The 22,021-nt window shown below is 35.3% G+C and overlaps 2 protein-coding genes across 3 annotated transcripts; both read left to right on the top strand.

Annotated features, from left to right (window-relative positions):
* Nucleotides 1-1,479: 1,479 nt before the first annotated feature.
* LOC142539392 (myosin-1-like) lies at nt 1,480-17,565 on the top strand. Of its 2 annotated transcripts, none has more exons than XM_075644818.1 (23): nt 1,480-2,540; nt 4,378-4,479; nt 4,558-4,701; nt 4,792-4,942; nt 5,038-5,065; nt 6,613-6,778; nt 6,922-6,985; nt 7,103-7,116; nt 7,200-7,284; nt 7,540-7,643; nt 7,749-7,887; nt 9,479-9,597; nt 9,683-9,835; nt 9,921-10,010; nt 11,384-11,461; nt 12,139-12,297; nt 12,658-12,864; nt 13,766-13,971; nt 14,065-14,200; nt 15,184-15,313; nt 15,395-15,541; nt 15,885-15,952; nt 16,702-17,565. In XM_075644818.1, exons 1-23 carry the CDS (start codon nt 2,196-2,198, stop codon nt 17,365-17,367), a joined length of 3,501 nt encoding a protein of 1,166 aa, XP_075500933.1. In that variant the 5' UTR covers nt 1,480-2,195; the 3' UTR covers nt 17,368-17,565. The 2 variants fall into 2 exon arrangements, with proteins under 2 accessions (XP_075500933.1, XP_075500936.1); XM_075644821.1 differs by having other exon boundaries at nt 2,364-2,540; nt 4,413-4,479.
* Nucleotides 17,566-18,056: 491 nt separating this feature from the next.
* On the top strand, nt 18,057-22,021 carry LOC142539393 (FAD synthetase 1, chloroplastic-like). The gene is made up of 5 exons (XM_075644822.1): nt 18,057-18,760; nt 19,184-19,236; nt 20,295-20,430; nt 21,078-21,253; nt 21,343-22,021. Exons 1-5 carry the CDS (start codon nt 18,378-18,380, stop codon nt 21,867-21,869), a joined length of 1,275 nt encoding a protein of 424 aa, XP_075500937.1. The 5' UTR covers nt 18,057-18,377; the 3' UTR covers nt 21,870-22,021.

The following is a 22,021-nucleotide window of genomic DNA, read 5'->3' as shown; positions in this document are numbered from 1 at the left end:
TTTATGGTTGCATGTCATGAAAAAGTATTTTATGAAAATTTTTATGTTTATGTTTATGCATCTTCATGAAACGATATTTTAAGTACACATATTTTTCACCGTTATATGTTGACTGTATTACGTATTACTCGTTATCAAGATTATGGTGTGTTGAGTCTTTAGACTCACTAGGTGTGATGGATGCAGGTGGTATTGAGGGAGGGCTTGATGAGTGATTTGACTGGACTGAAGGCGCACACAACCCGAGGACCATCGCTTCTACTTTTTCCGCATTATGACTTTTGACTCATGCTTTATGATTAAAGATTTTTAAGATTACTTATGTATGCTTTTGAGAGATTTTTGAGAGGTTTAGTATGGGCTTTACTTTTCAAATTATTGCTTTTTAGGTTTAGTAAAATGTTTGACGATTTTATGCTTTAAAATATTTTTCTTTGGATTTTTAAATAGCAGTTGGATGTTTATTTTTAAAATGATGTCAAAAATATTTTATGGTTCGGCCGATGCTAAGTGAGGAAAAAAAAAATTTCTAGTACTTTTAAAGCAATAAAAAGAGCAGGACGTCTCAATAATATTTGGTGAAAACGTAAAAAAAATTTATGAGACGATTTAATGAATATTTTATCTTTTATTGAGTAATCTAAGAAAAAATATTACTCTATGTGTCAAAAATATTGTTTATTATTATAAATATAAATATGACTGACTCGTCTCATGTTCTCACAAGAACCCTATTATTATTAAAATTAACATATCATCTCCCAAAAAGCTAATAATAGATTATTTTTGAAAAGGGAATTAATATATTATAAGTCGATAGACATATTCAAAGCTAGCTGATTTTTTCAATAGTATAAAAAAACTTTTATGATTTTACATATTATAAAATACTATTAAAATAATCTGAAACATTCTCTGACAGCCCAAAACATTTATTATTTTAATTAAATATGAAGTTTCCAAAGTCCATTTTCTTAAGATTCTATAGCACTTTTCAAACCTACATATAATGCTAATTTGTAATATCAAACCAATTTCCAAAAACCTTGTCATTAATTATTTTTTTCGAGTAATTTCCAGAAATGATTTATTTTTCGTTTGTTTTCAAGTTTTTTTTTGAAAAATTTATAGAAATGAATTTGAATAGCAACAAAAAGGAATTTAACACATACTACAAAAATAATTGTAAAAAAAGGAAATGCAAACAATTGATAATTGTGGAACTTATTTTTTCAACCACTTTGATAATGGTAGATCTCTCACGAATCTTTATCTGTGAGACGGGTCAATCCTACCGATATTCACAATAAAAAGTAATACTCTTAACATAAAAAATAATAATTTTTCATGAATGACCCAAATAAAATATCTGTATCACAAAATACGACTCGTGAGATCATCTCATACAAGTTTTTGTCAATATTTATTTGTGTAAATTCTATCAATAATAACAGAAATCAATAAGATAAATTTGTTTGGCACCCAATATTTGAAAACCAAGACGGGACAGAGGCAATAGCCACCACCCGACCACGATGTTTGCCTTTGAAGGCGTCCATTAACGTCGACTCCTCAACAAATAAAGAAACAGAGAGAAATATTTTTGCTGCTCTCTCTTCTTTTTGGCCGGATATTCTCGCTCCTCCTCGCTGTTTGCCTATATTCTCTCTCCCATTATTTGGTGCCCATGATTTCGGCTTTTATTTAATCTGGACTGTTACTTTGAAGAATTAGCGCTTTTCCCACAATGGTTTTTTTCGAAAAGATCAAAACTTTAGAGAATTGGCCAATCGGGGTTGTGGGAATTGTGCTGATGTGGAGTTTCTTTGGATGATGATGAAGCAAGCGTGTTACGATTTGAGGTTTTTGGGTTTCAGTGGTTTCTTGTATGTATTCCTTTATCTCTGAGAGTTTTCGTTATTTTCCCCAATATTTCAGGGTTTAGGTTTTGGGTATGAGATTTGGTGTTGAGATGGCTTCATAGTATGAGCTGCTAGTGAAGAGTTTCATTACTGTCGTTGGATTTTTCATTTTAGGATGGATGGTCCCCTCCACAACCATTCAGTTGGGCACCTTGGAGTGTGGGACCGCAAATTTTAAACTTTGATTCACCGATTGTCTTTGGATCCGGTCATAGCTCCGTGAGTGCGATTCATTGGGCTGGGGAAGGAAAAGGACCGTTCTTGAGTAAAAAAATGTCGCATGAGAAAGTTAGGCGATCGCCTGCCTTTCAGGCGATTAAATCTTTGCCTGGAGATTTTAGGTACGACAGTTCTCCGGGAATTGGAAAGATGATGGTACCTGGTATTGCATCAAAGAATGTTGAACTGTCGATTGACAGTAAGCAGGGCCATGATAATGGCAGAGGTGATGTCGGTACCGATGATGATGAATCACCTTATGGTAGTTTGGATGTGTCAACAAAAGACGGGTCTTCGTTGGGTGATAGTTTTAAGGCTTCAAATACGCCTATCAGATCAACCAAGCAGTCGTATGTTGAGTCCAGGTGGAACAACACCACTCCATATGCATCAAAAAAGGTATACACGGGAGCTTTCACAGAATTAAAATGCATTTCTTGCGCTGCTGGAGATGCATATTATTTATTGTTTCTATTTTTTTAGTTGCATCTATGCCTTCTTCTCAAGCTTTTATGGCTGATGGGGGCAGGCAAGGAGATGATATGAAACTTCCTTGCCTCTGATTGGATTTGACGGGTCCCTGCTTATATGACCAGTCGTCTGAATTGAATCAAGAAATAGGAAATTAGATAACAATTAGGAACATCATGTTGTAATGGAGTTGAGTCAAAGTTTTTTCTTTAAACTTTTTTTGGAGCCAGTGACTTGATTTGGAGGGTGGTTTCAGACTCTAAGACATGCTCTGTTTATTGTTTATCTAGAATACAGGAGTTTTAATAATGACGTCTATGAATGAAATTTCTAGTTAAGAACCTGGAATTTGGTTGTAAGATTACTTTGGAATTGCACCTTTATGAAATTGTATCTTTAGCTGTGGAAAAACGAAAACCAGTCCACTTAGTTTCAGACTAGGATAAGTCCTTACTGACAAGTGACATGATTTTATCATTTAATTCTTTTTCCCATCCTTGATTATCACACATATTGACTCAATGAAATACTTTTGAGAGGTAGACATCATTTTTCTCTACAAACAAGTATCTGACTAATAAGAATAACTGTTGTAAACTTCTATTTTTTGTATGGTAGTCACCTTGCATACACTCTCGCACAGTTCGATCGGTGCTTTCTCTCAATATGCCATAATTTATACATCAAAGTGTCTGTTCTCTTCTTATATAGCTCATGTTGACACTCTTGGCTAATTATGTTCATTTATGGCACCACCCAGCATCATTCGGTGCATATACCGTTTTCCTCGAAAAATTATCTTTTGATGTAAGGTTTTCACTTCTGATTGGTATACTTGCATTTTCAGATTTTTTCCACGTTATGAATCTTTATTAGTCGACTCATACTCCCTCCATGCTAGCAATTCAGGGTCGAATGTTGATATAAATTAAACTTTGGTTTATGGAATTTCACTAGCATCACATTTTGTGGTGACTTATAAACAGATATCTATTATGTTACCGTAGACATGTGGACATTATTTAGATTGCAGATTGCTGAATGTGCAGGGTCGTTGTAGCACAAGAGTAACTATTTGTATGAAGTGTTTCGATAGAGGATTGTTTGTGTGCTTGAAAATATCTTTTATGAGATAATTTCTATTTATTTGAATGGAGCGTTAACAGCATATGTGAATTAAATTTTCAAAGCAATAACTAATTCGTCCCACCTAGACTATAGACGAGAGACCGATGCATTCTCCCATTAACTGCAATTGTGTTTTATATTGTGATGATAGAAAATTCTTTCCAAAAGGTTTGCATGATAAAACGCAAAAACTTGTAGTTAGATTTTAGTTGTAGAGAGAAAAGACAAAGAAGAAACTGAAACACTTTGTTGGCTCAGTTGGCTGTAGACCTGCATAGTAGATTTTTGCACCCTGTAAATAAAAAAGTAGTTTACTGTGGTTTATAAGAGAAAACGTGTATATTGAATGGAATCAAATCATATTCATAATAACCAAGTACATCGCTTATTTATTCATACCAAATCAAATGGATAAGAAATTTAATCTAATCTAAACTTAAACTTTAAAATATAAACACTAGATAGATAGTTATCTAAGAACCTATCCTTATTTTAAATTCAAATATCAGACATTTGCTTTTATGTTTTATTTTGAAGTAACCTCGGGAACTCCTCTCTGATGATAAATCTTGTTATCATTGATCTCATAACTAAGTTATTAAGTTTGAATATAAAGTTCTTAAGTTTGTATATTCAGAAGCTTCAGTCATGGTTTCAACTTCCTGATGGTAGTTGGGAGCTGGGGACAATTATTCAGAACTCTGGAAGTGAGTCATTGATATCATTGCCTCAGGGAAAAGTGAGCCCAACTTATTATGTTTGGATTATATTTTATATCAGTTATATTTATCCCTCTTTAATTGGGATTCCTGCGTAGGTGTTGAAAGTAAATTTGGAAAATTCTGTACCTGCAAATCCAGATATACTTGATGGTGTAGATGACCTGATGCAGCTAAGTTATTTAAATGAACCATCAGTATTGTACAATCTGGAATATAGATATAACCGGGACATGATTTATGTAAGTGAACACATTCACGTTGAAAATTTATCTTAAATTTCCTGTTTTACTAACTGCCAGATACTTTGTTTATGTCTCTTTTCATATCAGACCAAAGCTGGCCCAGTTCTTGTCGCTATTAATCCCTTTAGGAAAGTATCGTTGTATGGAAACAATTATATTGATGCATATAAGAGCAAATCTTTGGAGAGCCCCCATGTTTATGCCATTACTGATATGGCTATGCGGGAAATGATCCGGGGTAATCCTTGTTTTGTGAACTATTATATTACTCTGAATAGCAACTAAGGCTTGGCTGGAAATTATTTAGCTGAGCAAAATTTTTTCCCCTTGCAGATGAAGTTAATCAATCTATCGTTATAAGGTCAGCTAATCACCAGTTGTTTTTCCTTCTTGCCGTCTCTACCTTTTTGAATTGCTAAATAAGTTTTTTGTCGTTGTATCACGTGTCTGTAATGTTAAATCCCCAAACATGGATTATAATACAGCCACTTACAGTATAAAACCTTTTTGGTGCTTTGGGTGATCCAAACTTTCGATTTTTTTTAAAAACAAACTTCATAGCTGGAGGACTCACAGTGGTTGATGCCAAACTCATGCCGTTTTTTAAATTTTATTTAACTGTTTAAATTTTTTTAAAAAACAATTCTGGGAACAGTATCTGATAAACTGAGAGAAATGAGTCCGACATTATGAAATTGGATACAAGAAGTATCTGCAAGGTTTGAGATGCTTGATGGTAGCTGGTAGGGAAAATTACTTTTTTGATCATGTAATTTACACTTTTTCTTTTTTAGTCATGTTAACGGTGAATTTTCATTTTTAGTCCGACGACTTGCATATTTTTTCTATTTTTGGTCATCTTACAGTGAATTTTCATTTTTAGTCACGTGACTAGTTTTTTTCCATTTTTGGTCATTTATTTTGTATGTTTTTTTGTCTTTTATTTTTACCAGAAGACATGATGGACAAAAATGTAAAAAATAAACCACAAGTTGCATGACTAAAAATGAAAATCTATCATAACAGAACAAAAATGACAAAAATGCAAGTTACATAATTAAAAACGCAAATTCATTGTTAACAAGACCAAATTGAAAAAGTTCAAATTACAAGGACGAAAAATGTAATTTTTCCGTAGCAGTCATATACATAGTTAGCATGCATCTCCCTGGTCATACTTGAGTATCATGTTATTCGACCTCAACAACCACATTTTACTTAAAAAACTTTCATTCGAGTTTGATCTTTAATCTTGGCTAATGTGACCACATTTAAAACCATGCACTTGATTAACATGGCCTACTAGACCAAGTTAATTTTGAAATCAACTGAAGAAACATGCTAGCGTGCTAGGTCCTGAAATTGTTCCATCTGTTTTTGTTTTAACTTGGTTGTTTCATATAAAATTATTTTTTACTAGTGCAGATTCGGTGTAAGGTTTATGCTTCCAGAACCAAAGGAATCCTCCTTAGTTTCTTGTTTTGGCATTTTTTGTTAGGGTTGTGTTGACTCCGACAAAACTTTTGAGCGCTTTTACTTTATAGTTTACAGGATTCAATGGAACATCCTCCACTCCCTGTAAAATAGGCATTTCTCTTGTGGTTCACAGTTGTTCTTTTTAATGGTCTTCTTTGAGCATCTATGCAGTTCATTATCTTGGTGAGGGTTCCTTGACACGCCATATTTTCTGTGAATCGGCTGCCATTTATTGTGCATTAAGAAAATATCTTGATACAACTTCTTTGTTTGCATTAGTAATTCTGTTGGGATGGATACAGTTATCCTGGCAATATGTTGATGCTAAGCCTTATAAACTTTTCCTTAGGATTTAATTTCTGCTCAACTGATTTATTTAATATTTTGATCCACACAATAATGTGTGATTCTGCTCACTCTCTATTTATCCAGCGGTGAAAGCGGAGCTGGAAAAACCGAGACTGCAAAGATAGCAATGCAGTATTTGGCCACTCATGGAGGTGGTAGTGGTATTGAGTACGAGATACTGAAGACTAATCCAATTTTGGAAGCCTTTGGTAATGCCAAAACGTTAAGGAATGACAATTCAAGTCGATTTGTGAGTTATTTGAGTTATATTCTTTTTATCTTCATAGCCGGCAAGCATCGAAACTTCTGCACTCATGTTGTGGAAATGAGTCAAATGACTTCCTAAGTTTTCTGGTTTGTGAACTTTGAGTGACTAGTCTTTCCTGTCTGCAGGGAAAGCTGATTGAAATTCACTTTAGTGAAACTGGAAAGATATCGGGTGCCAGGATTCAAACTTGTAAGATCACGTTCAGCATAAGTATCCAAATTATTTTGCACCCTTGTGCAATTACAAAGACTGATTTAGTTCATTTATTTTTGTTTTGTTGTCCAATGCATTTGTTGTTCCCCATAGTTTTACTTGAGAAGGTAATTTTTTAAATATCCTAGTGGTTTGATTTAAATAATTGGGTTTTTGATAAAAGACTCAGGCTGGCTGTTTAAATGGGCAGTCCAGGGTTATTCACTGTACAGAAGGAGAAAGGTCATATCACATCTTTTATCAGCTTTGTGCTGGGGCTTCACATATCATGAGAGGTATAGCAGTGTTTTCAATTCATCTGTGTCATTTTGATAACAATTAACAGCCTTGCAAACTGAGTATTGTGAACGAATGGAGTAAGGGTACTCTAATCTTGTTGCCTGAGATTTATATGGTTTTGTGCTGGTTGCACTTTCACTATCGTTGGATTAGATACTGATTTATTTTCTGGTACTCCTTCACGTCTCACACCTCTCTCTTGAAAAAATATTGATTGAGCTTTTTCTTTGTCTTAATGTCTTATCATGCAGAAAAATTAAAATTGAAGAATGCGGACGAGTTCAGGTATTTGAGGCAAAGCAATTGCTTTACAATTCCTGGCATCGATGATGCAGAACAGTTTCAAGTTGTAATGGTACCTACTATCATGGACTAAATCTAATCATCTCAAGCTCTGACCTTTTCATATCCTCATATCTTACGCTAAAACACTTATAAATTAATATCCCTCCTTGCCCAGGATGCTCTGGATATTGTTCATGTTAAAAAAGAAGACCAAGATAGTGTATTTGCCATGCTATCTGCAGTTCTATGGCTGGGGGAAATCTCCTTCGCAGACATTGATAGTGATCACCATGTTGAACCACTTGTGGATGAAGGTGATGATTTTTCAAAATTCATATTCAAATGATATTGCATGAATTTATGGTGTTAAGATCGAAAATAAATTTATCTCAAAAGTTTTTTGGTTGGGTTAGCAACACTGAAATTTTGTTTTTGTCAATTGGGTTTTCAGTAAGTCAATTAGTATGAACTGTGTGGAATTAAACTTACTGAAACTGGTTGAACATATGGCTTATCAAGAAAATCAGTGGGGGTTTGCTGAATAGTAGTAAGATAGGTGGACTGGAAAGTAAATAAACATAAAGTTGTTTCTGGATATTCGGAGATTTCAATATTCCTGCGTCACCCTTTCTTCCTCACCGAAGGTTTGTACTAAAAGACTTTGATAATTATAAGCAATTTGAAATCACCCACTTCATTAAGATTTAACGCTGTCTAACTGAAACTTTAATAAAACTTCAATCTAAAAAATTTGAGCAGTAAGACTTTTTACACTAAATTACACATATTTCACATATAAATTATAAACACAAATTTGATCATCAAAATGATCAAATAATGGTTTATCATTGTGTGCTGACCATTTCATTTTGGCTCACGGAAAGCTTCTTTAGAGACAATCAGTTGGTTTCAATAATTCAGCGATAGATGGTGTAACTCTGTGACCTTCAGAGCTTGTTCAACTGATCTATTTATAGTTTAATCTGCAACGGCAATCTTTCAAAATAATATATCCGTTTCCAAATACAGATGTCATTGTTGTCATGTCATCGTCCTTTCTGATATGTTTTGGTAGTGTGCCGAAACCTGACATTCTGTTAAGAGTCAATGACTGTTGGTACATAAAGCTTTATCTGCTATTTCAGCTGAGCTCTGATCCTTAATCATCGATTCTTCAAAGAATGCATGGATTTGGATTGACTGATCAACTAGTTAAACTATCAGTTGGGCTTCATCAGTCAACCTTGAATCGGTTTGGCTGTCAGTATCATTCTTATGATTTATCAGTTTGGCTTGTAATTAGTTAGGCTTCTTAGAAAACTTCTTCTTATGAAAATTCGGTTTTCCACCTTGAATTTATTTCGATTTGGCTATATAATTATCCGTTGGATCAACAACCTTGTTCAATTCAAGCTTCATGTGATTAGCTTGCCAAAACCAATCCTACATTGTTTCAAGAAAAGAGAGTTGTGATTTCAGACTTGTAAAGTTCACATATGAATAAGGTGCATCTTACTGTAATGAAACTTCCGTATCTAAATTTCCTGGGACATTTACATTTCTGGTATCTCTGATGATTGGACACATGAACTAGGCAAGATACAAAAAATCGACATATTAAATTTGTGTTCATTCATTACTTTCTCCTTGAAGAATTGGTTTCTTGTTTGAATTGATTCTGTTTCCCTGGACATTTTTTGTATGCTCGTCCTTTATCAAAATCTTTTGAGATGTTTTAAAAACAAACTTGTCATTTCATTGCCTTAAGTTTTACATTTAATATTGTGTACCAGTTTTATAAAAAACATGTGATACAAAAGACTATTTCATAACTCCAGCGAGCTACATGGATTTTCTCCATGCTGTTTATGCAATTTTCAGGTCTAATTAATGTTTAATTTTCAGCTCTAATCAACGTTTCAACGATGATTAAATGTGTTGTTGAGGAGCTAAAGCTAGCATTATCAACTCGAAAAATGAGAGTTGGAAATGATACAATTATTCAGAAACTTACCCTGGCCCAGGTTTGTTACGCAAGGGTGCCAAAGATATCGATGACTTGTTATGTCTGCACTTAATTTATGGTACATTGTTAATTAAATTTTTCAGGCAATTGATACAAGAGATGCACTGGCCAAATCAATATATTCTTGTTTGTTTGACTGGCTGGTTGAACAAATCAATAAATCCCTAGCAGTAGGTAAAAGGCGCACAGAAAGGTCCATCAGTATTCTGGATATTTATGGCTTTGAATCATTTGAGGTGTGCGCCTTTCCTGGTACTTCAATTACCTTTTAGGTTTTTTGTCTATTTCTTTTATGACTTCATTTACTATTTTGTTCTTCAGAGGAATAGCTTTGAGCAGTTCTGCATTAATTATGCCAATGAAAGGTTACAACAACACTTCAATCGCCACCTGTTCAAATTGGAGCAAGAGGTGAACAATTTATCTTTTTTTTCCAAACGACTTCCGGTGCTCCTAAATTCTATATTTATTTGTCAGGTTTAAGGATCGTATTTAAACTGAGAACTATTGCTTGTTTATGTAGCCCCCCCCATTCATGTCAATCTTCTCTTTTTAATTAGATGAGCGTTTTATTGGTTTTTCGAAAAAATATAAATGGTTCCTGGTTCCTCTATTTTAACTGAATCATCTGATAAAAAATTATCAATGTCTGAAGCCACCCGAAGCTTTTCTAAATAATTATGATTACTATCTTAATATACGAGGAAAAGGAAGTTTAAATCAATACTGATTTCATGTGTTGACAAATTTATCGAAACTTGTATGGGGATGCTTGAAAAATGGATCAGTGAAGTATGAGGAGCAACACTCGGTTCAATGCCAGTCACAACCTCACAGAATGTGCATAATCCTGTCTAATCTCCTTTGAAAATGTGTCAATCACGCATATGTGAACATTTAGCAATATATTCTTTTGTATACAGTGTGCTCGATTGCTAGAATAAACCCTTTCTTTCCCAAATAATCCAAACCACCTGGGCACTAGCTTTAGTGAGTTTTGCACGACTAATTTTCTTGCCCGTGGTTAGAATGGTAGGGAATTTACTAAACCTATTGTCAACCCGTGATCCTCCGTTTATGACGAAAAACTTGCATATGGATCCCTATTTTAGGTCTCAAAATTGATGTTTTAGTCATGTCCATTGAAAATGTTCATCAATTCAAAGTCGCTCTTTGGAAAAGTCCTGATGGTTTTCTATGATTAGTAGCCAGTTTGCAAAGAGATAACTGTTATTTTGTTTAACTTGATTTCATGGACATTTTACTTCAATTGATCATTTTATTGAAAACAGGGCAATTTGGCAGTTGTCTCACACTCGGATACAAAATAAAATTAAAAGTTTCCTTGTGAGATTAAGCACACTTCTTTTAGATTTTGAAAATGGCCAAGATAAGTCCAATATTCCTCCTAAAAAAATGATGGCTTTGGAGTTAAGTCCCATGTATACACTAAATGTTACTATGTCTTACTTATTGTAATAAGAAAACGTGTGAATGAATTATATGAAATGACTTCAATTAGATGGTGCTTTTTTTTTTGTTTCGAGGATGGAATAAGAAGATCGTGTTTTATTAATGGTACTAATCTTATCAATTTTTCTATAAATTTAGGACATGAAGAAGATCGTGTTTTATTATTTGATTTTTTACTCAAGCCTTCTTGGAACAAGTTATAATATAACTGAAGGAAAAATTTTGGTCCACGAAGCAAATTCCAGGGAAATGGATGAAATTGAACAGTTAATGTTTATTCAATATTTTGAAGTTTAAAAATTCTTCTCCAGGAATACATTCAAGATGGCATTGACTGGGCAAAAGTTGATTTTGATGACAATCAAGATTGCCTTAATCTTTTTGAGAAGGTATGAAAGCCAACTTTGAGATATTTTAGACAACTAATTGTCTCATCTGATGCTTGCTGTGTGAACTGCTTAAACTTTTAGCTTTAAATCTCTTTTACATAACCTTACTGAGGATAATTGCAATGTGCAAGAGGATTTTCTTTATAATTCATTTTACGTCGATGTATGGTGAATGTTGAAGGCATGTTCAACACATGTTTGTTGCTAAATAATTTAAAAATTAGCTAGGGGCATATATTATGCGACCGCTCAGAGTTTTCAATTGGACCAAAATTATGGTATGTCCCCCAATTTTAATATTTAATACTTGGTATTTACAAGATCATTAACCAGTGAGACAACATAGCTCCATATAGATGTTATTTGGAGGTAAAAACCAATTGGTAGAATGAAATAAAACCATGGTAAGTCCAGGGCAACAAAACATTTGATGTTGACAAGGAAAAGATGTACTGAGGGCATCTTAGGTACTACCACGCAGAATCTCCATTTGGACAAATATTCTGGTGTCTCCCCCAATTTTAATATTGAATACGGATTCACAAGGTCCTACATGATCATTCTTTTTTTTTTTAAATTCTTTAACTTATGGTGGAAAATAAACTGAATGCAGTTGACTTGGAAATTTATGTTTCTTTTATTTTTCTTCCTCATGGATTAATTATTGTCTTGTGCAGAAACCTTTAGGGTTGCAATCCTTGCTAGATGAGGAATCAACCTTTCCAAATGGCACTGATTTGACATTTGCCAATAAGCTCAAGCAGCATCTGAATTCCAACCCTTGTTTTAGAGGAGAAAGAGGCCAAGCTTTCACTGTATGCCATTATGCAGGGGAGGTATTCACTTTTATTACTGAAATCTTTACAGATAAATAACCGCTGTTTCATTACCACCCCCTTTTTCCTCGTCAATTCACTCACACAGAAAGGTTAAAGAAGTAAATGCAGAATAAAATTCTAGTGGCTATCTTTTCAAAATCTTAGGTGCTGCCAGTTCTGATATTTAAATTCTTCGCTATACCCTGACTACATAAATGTTGACATTGTGCTTATTGGTCTATATTTTTATTGCTGTTTGTATGTGCTACAAACAAGTACTAAAAATATTTTAATCGACCATAACAATAATTTGTAGAACTTTTATGCTTAATTTGGTTTTGATCTGTGAAACTGTGCTGTCTTCTTTGCTCATTTCAGGTTACTTATGATACGACTGGGTTTCTCGAGAAGAATCGGGATTTACTTTATTTAGATTCCATCCAACTTTTATCTTCTTGTGCATGCCACCTTCCTCAGGCTTTTGCGTCCAGTATGCTTTCTCAATCCGGTAAGCAGGTTGTAGGTGCATTACATAAATCTGGTGGAGCAGATTCACAAAAACTAAGTGTGATGACAAAGTTCAAGGTAACAATCACGTCTCCTTCTTAAAGGATTTTGGAGATTAAATTTATGCCCAAGTTTGGTGATCTGGGTTGGGATAAACTAAGTTGCCAATTGAAGATGCTATTGTTCGGTACAAACAGATGAAAGAGTACTTCGTGGCCATTGGTCTGTGTATTTCACCAGTATATATTTCTCCTTTTAATGTGATGTCAAAATTATGATGACATGATTGGCATCAGATAGTATGAAGTGACTGATTCAGGAAGTTAACAAAAAGTAGCAATGATATTCTCTTCAATTTGAACTAGAAGTCTAATTATAGCATGCCATGTTTTCAGATCCTGAACTTTCCTTCTATTTGTATATATGGTGAAAAATCAATTAAATAGCATTATGTTGCGTCGCGGTTCTACATAAGGTTTTATTGATCAAAACCTGTTGTCTTAGTCTTACCATATTGCCTTGATAAGTTGGATAACTAGCAACAATATGAATTAGCGGGTGGTATGGACCATATTCTAGTTTAATAGAATCACATGGTCTAATCAGAACTTACAAGTGTGATAGGTTCCCAGATTTGATACTGCCAAGGATGATCCTTGCGGGGGCATACTCATGATACATGTTTGGCTACATATGTTAAGTTTGCATGTCAAGAAATGTGGTCGAATAAGGATCAATGTTGAAAATTGTTAAAACCTGGTATCAGTTTGCTTTTCTGTTTGATTACATTCAAACTTGCTTGCCATTTGGACTTTGTAAGTATGCACCTGGTAGGGTACCGTGCCCTATATGTTTCTTCTTTGGAGTGTGGGAGGATGGGGTTTGGATGTTAAAGGCAGAGGTTTATGAATAATATACTTGAGGCAATGCTTTTATTATGTTGTTGATGATGATAGCGGTGTTTACTTTCTATTATCAGGGCCAATTGTTCCAATTAATGCAACGCCTGGAGAGTACAACACCTCATTTCATACGTTGTATAAAGCCCAACAACTTTCAATCTCCTGGTACCTATAATCAGGGTTTGGTCCTACAACAGCTTCGTTGTTGTGGAGTCCTAGAGGTTGTAAGAATATCAAGATCTGGTTTTCCTACTAGAATGACTCATCAAAAGTTTGCCAGAAGGTAAAGGAAATGAAATTAGCCATCATTACTTATTTGACTTCATACATTCTCTATTTTTATTCGAATTGTGTTCTCGCCTTCCACCTTTGTCAGATACGGTTTTCTTCTATTAGACCATGTTGCATCACAAGATCCACTGAGTGTTTCTGTAGCAATTCTTCAGCAGTTTAATATTTTACCCGAGATGTATCAAGTTGGCTACACAAAGTTGTTTTTCCGGACTGGTCAGGTGAAAAACTCACTCTGTATATTTGTCCTTTGCTCTTTATTTGAGGAAACAATGTTAAAACATGCTGGTAATTAATGTAGACATAAATAGGCCTGAACAGTTTTCTGTCTGTGTATGTTTTTATGTGATTTTCCCATCTAGAGTGCTGGCTTAATTATTTTAATCAACTCCCAAAAATTTGAGATTCACGGTTGGCAATGTAGAAAGATGCTACAGGTTAATAAAACGTCAATTTATGCCATAAGATTGTGTGTATGGTCCTTTTAATTATTATTCATACCACTAAATTATGGCCACTGAACTTATAGGTCCTAGTTTCTTTCGAGCATTACTCTCTTGTGCCAAACAAAGGTTGCAAGAAATGTTGGGAAGTATTCTGCTTTAAAAGAATAAAAATTCTTGTCTGATGATTAACCCCAATAGTTACTTCAGAAGCTGTTAGCAATCTTGACTTTATTATTGCTCTAAAATCGGATTTTGCTGTAGTTAAGTGAAAATAGGCGACACTTCATCTTCGAGTGTTTGGATGGGCTTTTTTTTTCATCTGAATATATATTTCGGGTGGGGGATTATTAGGTATTGAACCTTCACATCTCCCACATTGGAATAGGGGATGCCACTTGACCATGATGTCACTGAAAGTGCTTGGTTGGGCTTTCAGTGAAGCTTTCTCTACTCAAAAGAAGGCACATGTATTGAAAGTAGTTATAAGAATTCTGTTCATTTATTTATTTATTTTCAAAAAAATTTCAATCAACATATTATTTCATGTTCAAAATACAATCAGTACTAATCTTCCTAGTATGGAAAAAGATTTGGAACAGTTTATCAAAGATGTGTCTGTATATCTTGTTGCTAGATTTACACAAATTCAGACGGGATCCTGGAATTACTGAATTCAAATAGTTTATCTAGGATACTTGCACTATCTTATTATCATCCTTTATGAACATTAGTTTGCAACTTATTGTGAGTTGTTTCAGATTGGAGTACTTGAGGATACAAGAAATCATACCCTCCTCGGTATCTTGCGTGTTCAAAGCTGTTTCCGAGGTCATCAAGCTCGTTGCCATTTAAAGGAGCTTAGGAGCGGGATTGCCTCACTTCAGTCATGTATGCCTATATATATCTAACATGATTATCATAATATTTACCATTTATCATCTCTATGAGCAATGAACCCTTTCAATGCAGTTGTTCGTGGCGAAAAATCTAGAAAAGAGTTTGGAGTCTTATTAAACAGACATAGAGCTGCTATATCCATTCAAAAGAGGATAAGAGCAAGGATTTACGGAAAGAGGTTCGACGTTTTGAAGGAGGTGTCCATTTCGATACAATCAGGTAACCATAATCTGTATTTACTTGGTGACTGATGACTTCACTACCCCATTAAAGTTCATGCAATGTTGCATATTCTGGAATCTGAATATCTGCCAGTTAGTCCGTGGGCTGTTTATTTTTAGCTAAAATTTTAATTCAAGCTGACAAGCTTTTTCACATGCTGATGAAAAGTTTTCAACATTATTTTAGAAGCCGACGTGACTGAATTTTTAAAGATAGTAGCTCCCTGTCTTGTTGAAATACTAGACACTAGCAGGACAAATCCTGATCCTCATAGCTCATTGCTCTAAGAGGCGAATATTGTACTGATACAATTTTTTTCCTCTTATTTTTTCTTTTCAAGTAATTCGTGGCTGGTTGGTCAGAAGATGCTCAGGAGATGTTGGCTTGCTGCAGTTTGGAGGAAGAAAGGTACACTTGATTCTTTCAGTTTTCCTAAAGAAAAACCATACACATATGTTTTGTTGGCAGCAAAGGAGTCACTGCTGATTCAGTTTCTTTGCTGTTATTTTTTTTGGGAAAATGGGATTCTTAAACCAAAGTGAACACACTCATATCATTGCAAGTACTTGCAATTTCAAGATCCATCCAAAACAGTTAATTTTTTTTTCCAGTGTTGTACTGTAAATGTACTAGAGTCCGATCACATAAATGTCAACACCCGTATCCTAGCTCTAGATTCGATTTTGGCACAAAAAATACCACTGGTATCATGAGGGCGGAAACTTTACCTTAAATGAAACTGTTTCATAACCTTTTTTTCTGAACTTTAGTATCGTAAATGTAAGCCAATCACTTCCAACTGTGCCATTCAATTCCCTTTCTACTGTTTTTGATTTATCTGCCTTTTTCATGTTTGAATGTTGATTGAACTCTCAACTTTAAACAGTTAAGGGTTTTCCTCTAATATGGAGTCTGATATGTTTGTCTTGATGTCTCTTTGCGATTGTTGCTATTTGAATTTTACAGTGATATCTGAAATGAAAAAAAGTATCATTGGCTGGAAGATACGTTATTGAACATATGTTGATAGTTAAGATTGTTCTTGACCAAATGGGGAAATGTGTTATTTCACATTTGTTCACGCATTTGCATATTTCTCCTTTATAGGAGTCGTGCATTTGGAGTTATTTTTTTCACATTATTATGTTGCAAATCAGGGCAATGAGCCGGAAGAGGTACTGGTGAAGTCATGTTTCCTCGCTGAAATGCAGCGTCGTGTCCTGAGGGCTGAAGCTTCTCTGAGAGTAAAAGAAGAGGAGAATGATATCCTTCACCAAAGGCTTCAACAATACGAGAATAGATGGTCTGAATACGAGCTAAAAATGAGGTCCATGGAAGAAGTGTGGCAGAAACAGATGAGATCACTGCAGTCTAGCCTTTCAATTGCAAAGAAGAGCCTGGCTTTTGATGATTCCCGCAGAAACTCGGAAGCATCAGTGAATGGAAACGATGACAGAGAATCTAGCTGGGAGAGTGGTAGCAACTTTAGGAGTCATGATATCAATGGCGCAAGATCATTAGGTGCTGGTTTAAGTGTCATCAATCGACTTGCTGAGGAGTTTGAGCAGAGGAGTCACGTGTTTGGAGATGATTCCAAGTTCTTGGTGGAAGTAAAATCCGGGCAGGTCGATGCAAAAAATTTGGATCCAGATCGCGAGCTTCGAAGATTAAAACATATGTTTGAAGCTTGGAAGAAAGATTATGGAGCCAGACTGAGGGAAACAAAGGTGATTCTCCACAAGCTCGGAAATGAGGCAGGGTCATCAGGCGAAAAGGCAACAAAGAAATGGTGGGGGAGGAGGAACAGCACAAGGATAATTTGAGTTGCATTGCGTTTAAGCTCAATATTCTTTCATATGCTAGGTACTGCACTTTAGATTTAAGCTGACGTCATCTGATGAAATATCATGCATAGCTGATGATATTTGTTTCACTCTTATAGGAAGACCTGTGGACTGCGATAGCTTTGAGTATGTATATATATGTATGTTTTTTTGGCCCTTTATTGATTTTTTGAGAAATGGTGCTGTAACGTCTCTCTCAGAAGACCAGCATTGGGTATAACTCATTTATTTATCAGATGGATTTCTCTGGTACGAAGTATAAGTTAAAGTATGTTAGCGCTAACCTATTAAACTAATAAAAAAACCAATTAATAATAATGAAAAAAATGCATGATTTTCGGTTGATTAATTTGAGTCAAAATAGAAATGAGACACCAGTTTGTCTTTTTTGGATCCTACTATGGGCATTATGTGTCGGCATATCCGGATTTTCACTCGACTAAGGCCTTTCCCTCCTTTGGCCTCCAAACACGTTGGGTTCAGCTTAATAGTTGATGCCACACACATACGATCCCTGCCACTAGACGGGGCCGACGGTGGTCGTGGTAGATTCGAGTCTCTTTTTCGACGGAGTGAACTCTTCTGTCGTGTTGCATTTTCTCTGGTGGGTCCCCTTTTTCCCATCGTACTGGAGCGATTCGAGAAGAACGATTAGGTTAGGATCGGGGTCGGACCCTTATGGTCCAGGTCGAAGCCGGACCGTCGAGTCAACAATTTTTAAAAGATAAAGCTGTAATCGACCCATCTAATATCGGTTATGGTCCCATTTTGAAGTCAAACTTGTCGACCCGATTAACCGGTCTGTGGACCACGAGCCGCGTCTGGGTCACCAGGGCCAGGTCTACCTGCCACCACCTTTTTCTTGGCGCTGTGTTCTTCTCCCACCTGTCAGCAAGTAAACCTCTTCTCCATGAATACAGTGAAAACAAATTAGCCATTTATCAAAGAAAAAGGGGAAAAAGGATAAAGGAGGCGCAAGAAAAAGAGTGATGTTAAGTGCGTCTCGTATTTCACAGCAGTTGCGAGACCACCATTCTCTGCAATTAGGGTTCTATGGTTACCATTCCAATTGGAGAAATTCTTATCATTACCGCAGCCTCAGGCCATCCCACCTCTCTTCTTCTTTCGTTCTTTCGTTTCCCTTTTCGTTCGGTTGTAATATTGCACAATTCCCATTTCGTTCCTCCAAGAGATTTTTCAGATTCAAATTATTGCCCACCACCCATTCATGTTCTTCTTCCGCTTCTCCCCATCCTTCTGTTAGCAATACTAATAATGACGACGACCCGGCTCGTGTGTCTTTCGTTAATAACGAAAATTGTGTTCGGAGTGCAATACATCCTCCTCCTCCTCTCCTTTCTGGTTGCTTGAGGTAATTTTTCCCCGTTGATTTGGTTTCTTAATTTGGTGCATTATTTCCCGTTGGCATATTTTGGACGAATTACTGTTTGTTTTAAAGTTTGGATATTATTGTGAAAACATGTTATGCTTCGTTTCGCTCAGCTGAATCAATTTGTTCGCTCTTGTCATTTCTTAGTCTATTGAACGATGAGGTATTCAGTTTTGGACGATGGGCTGCATTTTCTTCACATTACTGCAATTTTATGTTATGGCAGAATTCTCCTCGATTTTTTCCCTTTTTGCATAGTTTCTGCAATCAATGAATCCTTGTATATGTACATTACTGACCCCAATTAAATGATGTCCAATTTCCACGTCCTATTCTTAATCTTGGGGAATTTTCTATTCTCAACTATTCACGATTCTTATTGCCACGGTATGTTGCTTTTAACAGCCCAGCTGGAGATGTTCCAGATCCTCCATCTGCAAGATTATCACCTGTGGCAGGTTGCTTCTTTGAATATTGTTGGGTTTTCAGTTTGCTGGAAACAAGTAGCCAGAAAATATTATTCTAATTACAAGAGTCCAAATAATGGATATTTAGTATTTCAGTATTGTGGCTGTAGCATTGTTCAACTAATGCTTTAAGATTATAATGCCTCTTATAAAGTGTTTTTTGACTTGTGACTTCACTTCTACCATTTAAATATTTCAAGGATTTTGTTTTGTTCAGTCAAAGAAGCAGCATAGTTAAATTTGGACTGCAGTCTACTGATTTTTGCTTTGTGCAAATGTATCATGATCCATTCATGATATTTAGACTACCTTCTGTACTATAATTGCCTTAAAATATCTGGAGGTCAAATATCTACTTTGATGGGATCTTATGTAGATTTTGAATGTCTCAATCTCAGATTTATTGAGAGATTGATCTCATGTGTATTTTTGATAGGACTAGGGTATTGTCTGGTATTTTGTCATGAGTGGATCTCTAGTCCGCTTATTGTAATTAAAAACTGTTAAGTATTTAATAAAATATAGTTTCTTATATATATATAAAAAAAGATTTAATTGTGAATCTGGCGTCATCCATTTTTCATCATGTGGTATTTTTTAGTGTGGTTCATGCTTTTCTTATCGTTGTCAAGATCTATCATCAGTAATCAAAATTTCTTTTTTTTTTTTAATATGTCCTGAATAAAAGCCTCGGTCTTCATTTTATGTGCTGCTTAATTAATATTATGGAAACTGTTTGATAGTTTCTACTTTGTTGTAATTAATCTTGTCCTGTAATTTTATGCTGTACACTTCTATTTCTCTTGATGTGCGATGACTCTTTGTTAAAAAAAAATATCACTCATTTAAAATTTGAAGGGATTTGGCTTGAAAACGGAAATTTTGATGCATATTGCAGCTATAGTGATGCTTGTGCCGTGCTTACCATACCCTGCAATACATTATTTGGGAAATTTCTTCGTTTTCGACAATCTTTTATGGTTTATTATTACAAGTTAATGTGATTAACAGATGGATTGATGTTTGTTTGGTGTTATTCATTCGAATAGGAGGGATAGTAGCTTTGGGAAAGTTTGATGCCCTTCACATTGGTCATCGAGAACTTGCCATCCAAGCTGCAGAGATAGGAGTTCCATTTCTCTTGTCCTTCGTTGGAATGGCTGAGATACTTGGGTGGGAACCTAGGTATGGTATGCCCTCTGTCTTCTCAACTTTGTTGTCCCTGCATATATTAAAAAAATGCTTGCACGAAAGAACGAACTATTTTGTCAAATTAATTATTTTGTCAAATTTAATTTCAGATCAATATCTAAAGATATGTCTTGTGAATAAGTAAGATGAAACCCTCATAAATAACCCATACTTCAAACTACTTATCTACAAATATTACTGGTGTAAGGATTCATATTCTGAAATTTGATATTTTATAGCCACATACATCGAGCAGTTTGTTTGATATACTTGTGTGATTACCATAAGTTATTGTTTATGCTCTTTTTATACAAATTAAGGAGATGACGTAAATCTTGTTAGAATACTGGTTTTGCATGACTGTCAAATCTTTCATGCCACTACGCTAGCGACTTTTGCTCTTTCGAGATTTGTCGAAGTTGAGTGTTAGCACTCTGTCCATTAGTTACTTTAAAGCCTGCGTGTTTTTAAAATATTAAAGAGTCGGATGGGTGCTATTTTTAGATTTTTATTTCAGGCTTGTGTATCAATCTGTTCCAATTTTCTAGTAATTTAATAATAAATAATTAACCTGCTGCGGTGGCATAAAGCTAAGAAGTTGATTGGATGTGTATTCGTGACCGTTATGACTTTTTGAACAGAGCTCCTATAGTTGCCAAATGTGATCGAAAGCGAATTCTTTCCTCTTGGGGTCTGCTCTGCCATAATGTCATCCCTAAGGAATTCCAAATTGAATTTTCTACAGTTAGATATCTCACCCCACGACAATTTGTTGAGAAGTTATCAGAGGAGCTTGGAGTCCGTGGTGTTGTTGCTGGTATAGAATTTCTCTGTTGATCTTCCAGATTTATACATTTTATTTTGGTCCAAAAACAGATACATTAAGCACGATTGTTAGTGTGGCAGGTCAAAACTACCGATTCGGATACAAAGCCGCTGGTGATGCATCAGACCTGGTGCAATTGTGTGCCGAGTTTGGCATGAGTGCATGTATAATAGATTCTGTCATGGACAAAAACCAAGACTCTAAAGACATAAACTGTAGCAACTCAAAGGAGAAAGGCCAAGTCTCATCCACTCGGGTTCGTCATGCTCTTGCCAAAGGGGACATGAAATACGTGTCAGAGCTGTTGGGACGCCGTCATCGTCTTATGCTAGGGGTCAAAAACAAGGAAAAGTTTTTCATCAATGGAATGAGGTTATCAGCTCCTAGATCTTGTTTGTTGAATCTTCCTCCCTGTGAAGGTGTATACGAGGATTGTTGTCTGTTGATTGGTGAGGAGAATGTGGTGGTACCCTGCAGAGTGATTATCGAGACCACAAATATTCACGTGGAATTAGAGGAATTAGACTTAGCCCCTCACTCACATGTTACAGCCCAAAACTCGGAGTTACTGGGTATAGAATTTGGAGAGTCGTCAGTTTTAAGCTAAGCTAAGTATACATATTATTTATATGGTGTTTTGGTAGTAACAATAATGCTTACAAGTTTACTCCTTTAGGATTCATTTGACTTACAAGAAATGAATACATGCTATTTATATACTAATTTATATGAATTCTAAATCATTCTCTATTACCACTA

This window comes from Primulina tabacum, chromosome 3, assembly GCF_025594145.1.
Source record: "Primulina tabacum isolate GXHZ01 chromosome 3, ASM2559414v2, whole genome shotgun sequence".
Taxonomy (NCBI): Eukaryota; Viridiplantae; Streptophyta; class Magnoliopsida; order Lamiales; family Gesneriaceae; genus Primulina; species Primulina tabacum.
The sequence above is the reverse complement of the archived record's forward strand: the minus strand, read 5'-3'. Positions and strand labels throughout refer to the sequence as shown.

Bases quoted from the DNA above. Each gene is read 5' to 3' on its own strand.
- LOC142539392 (XM_075644818.1), top strand. From the start codon at position 2,196: ATGTCGCATGAGAAAGTTAGGCGATCGCCTGCCTTTCAGGCGATTAAA. The intron at 4,480-4,557 runs GTGAGCCCAACT...ATTCCTGCGTAG, and splicing joins TATCATTGCCTCAGGGAAAA to GTGTTGAAAGTAAATTTGGA. The intron at 9,836-9,920 runs GTGTGCGCCTTT...TTTGTTCTTCAG, and splicing joins ATGGCTTTGAATCATTTGAG to AGGAATAGCTTTGAGCAGTT.
- LOC142539393 (XM_075644822.1), top strand. From the start codon at position 18,378: ATGTTAAGTGCGTCTCGTATTTCACAGCAGTTGCGAGACCACCATTCT. The intron at 20,431-21,077 runs GTATGGTATGCC...CTTTTTGAACAG, and splicing joins ATACTTGGGTGGGAACCTAG to AGCTCCTATAGTTGCCAAAT. The intron at 21,254-21,342 runs GTATAGAATTTC...TTAGTGTGGCAG, and splicing joins AGTCCGTGGTGTTGTTGCTG to GTCAAAACTACCGATTCGGA.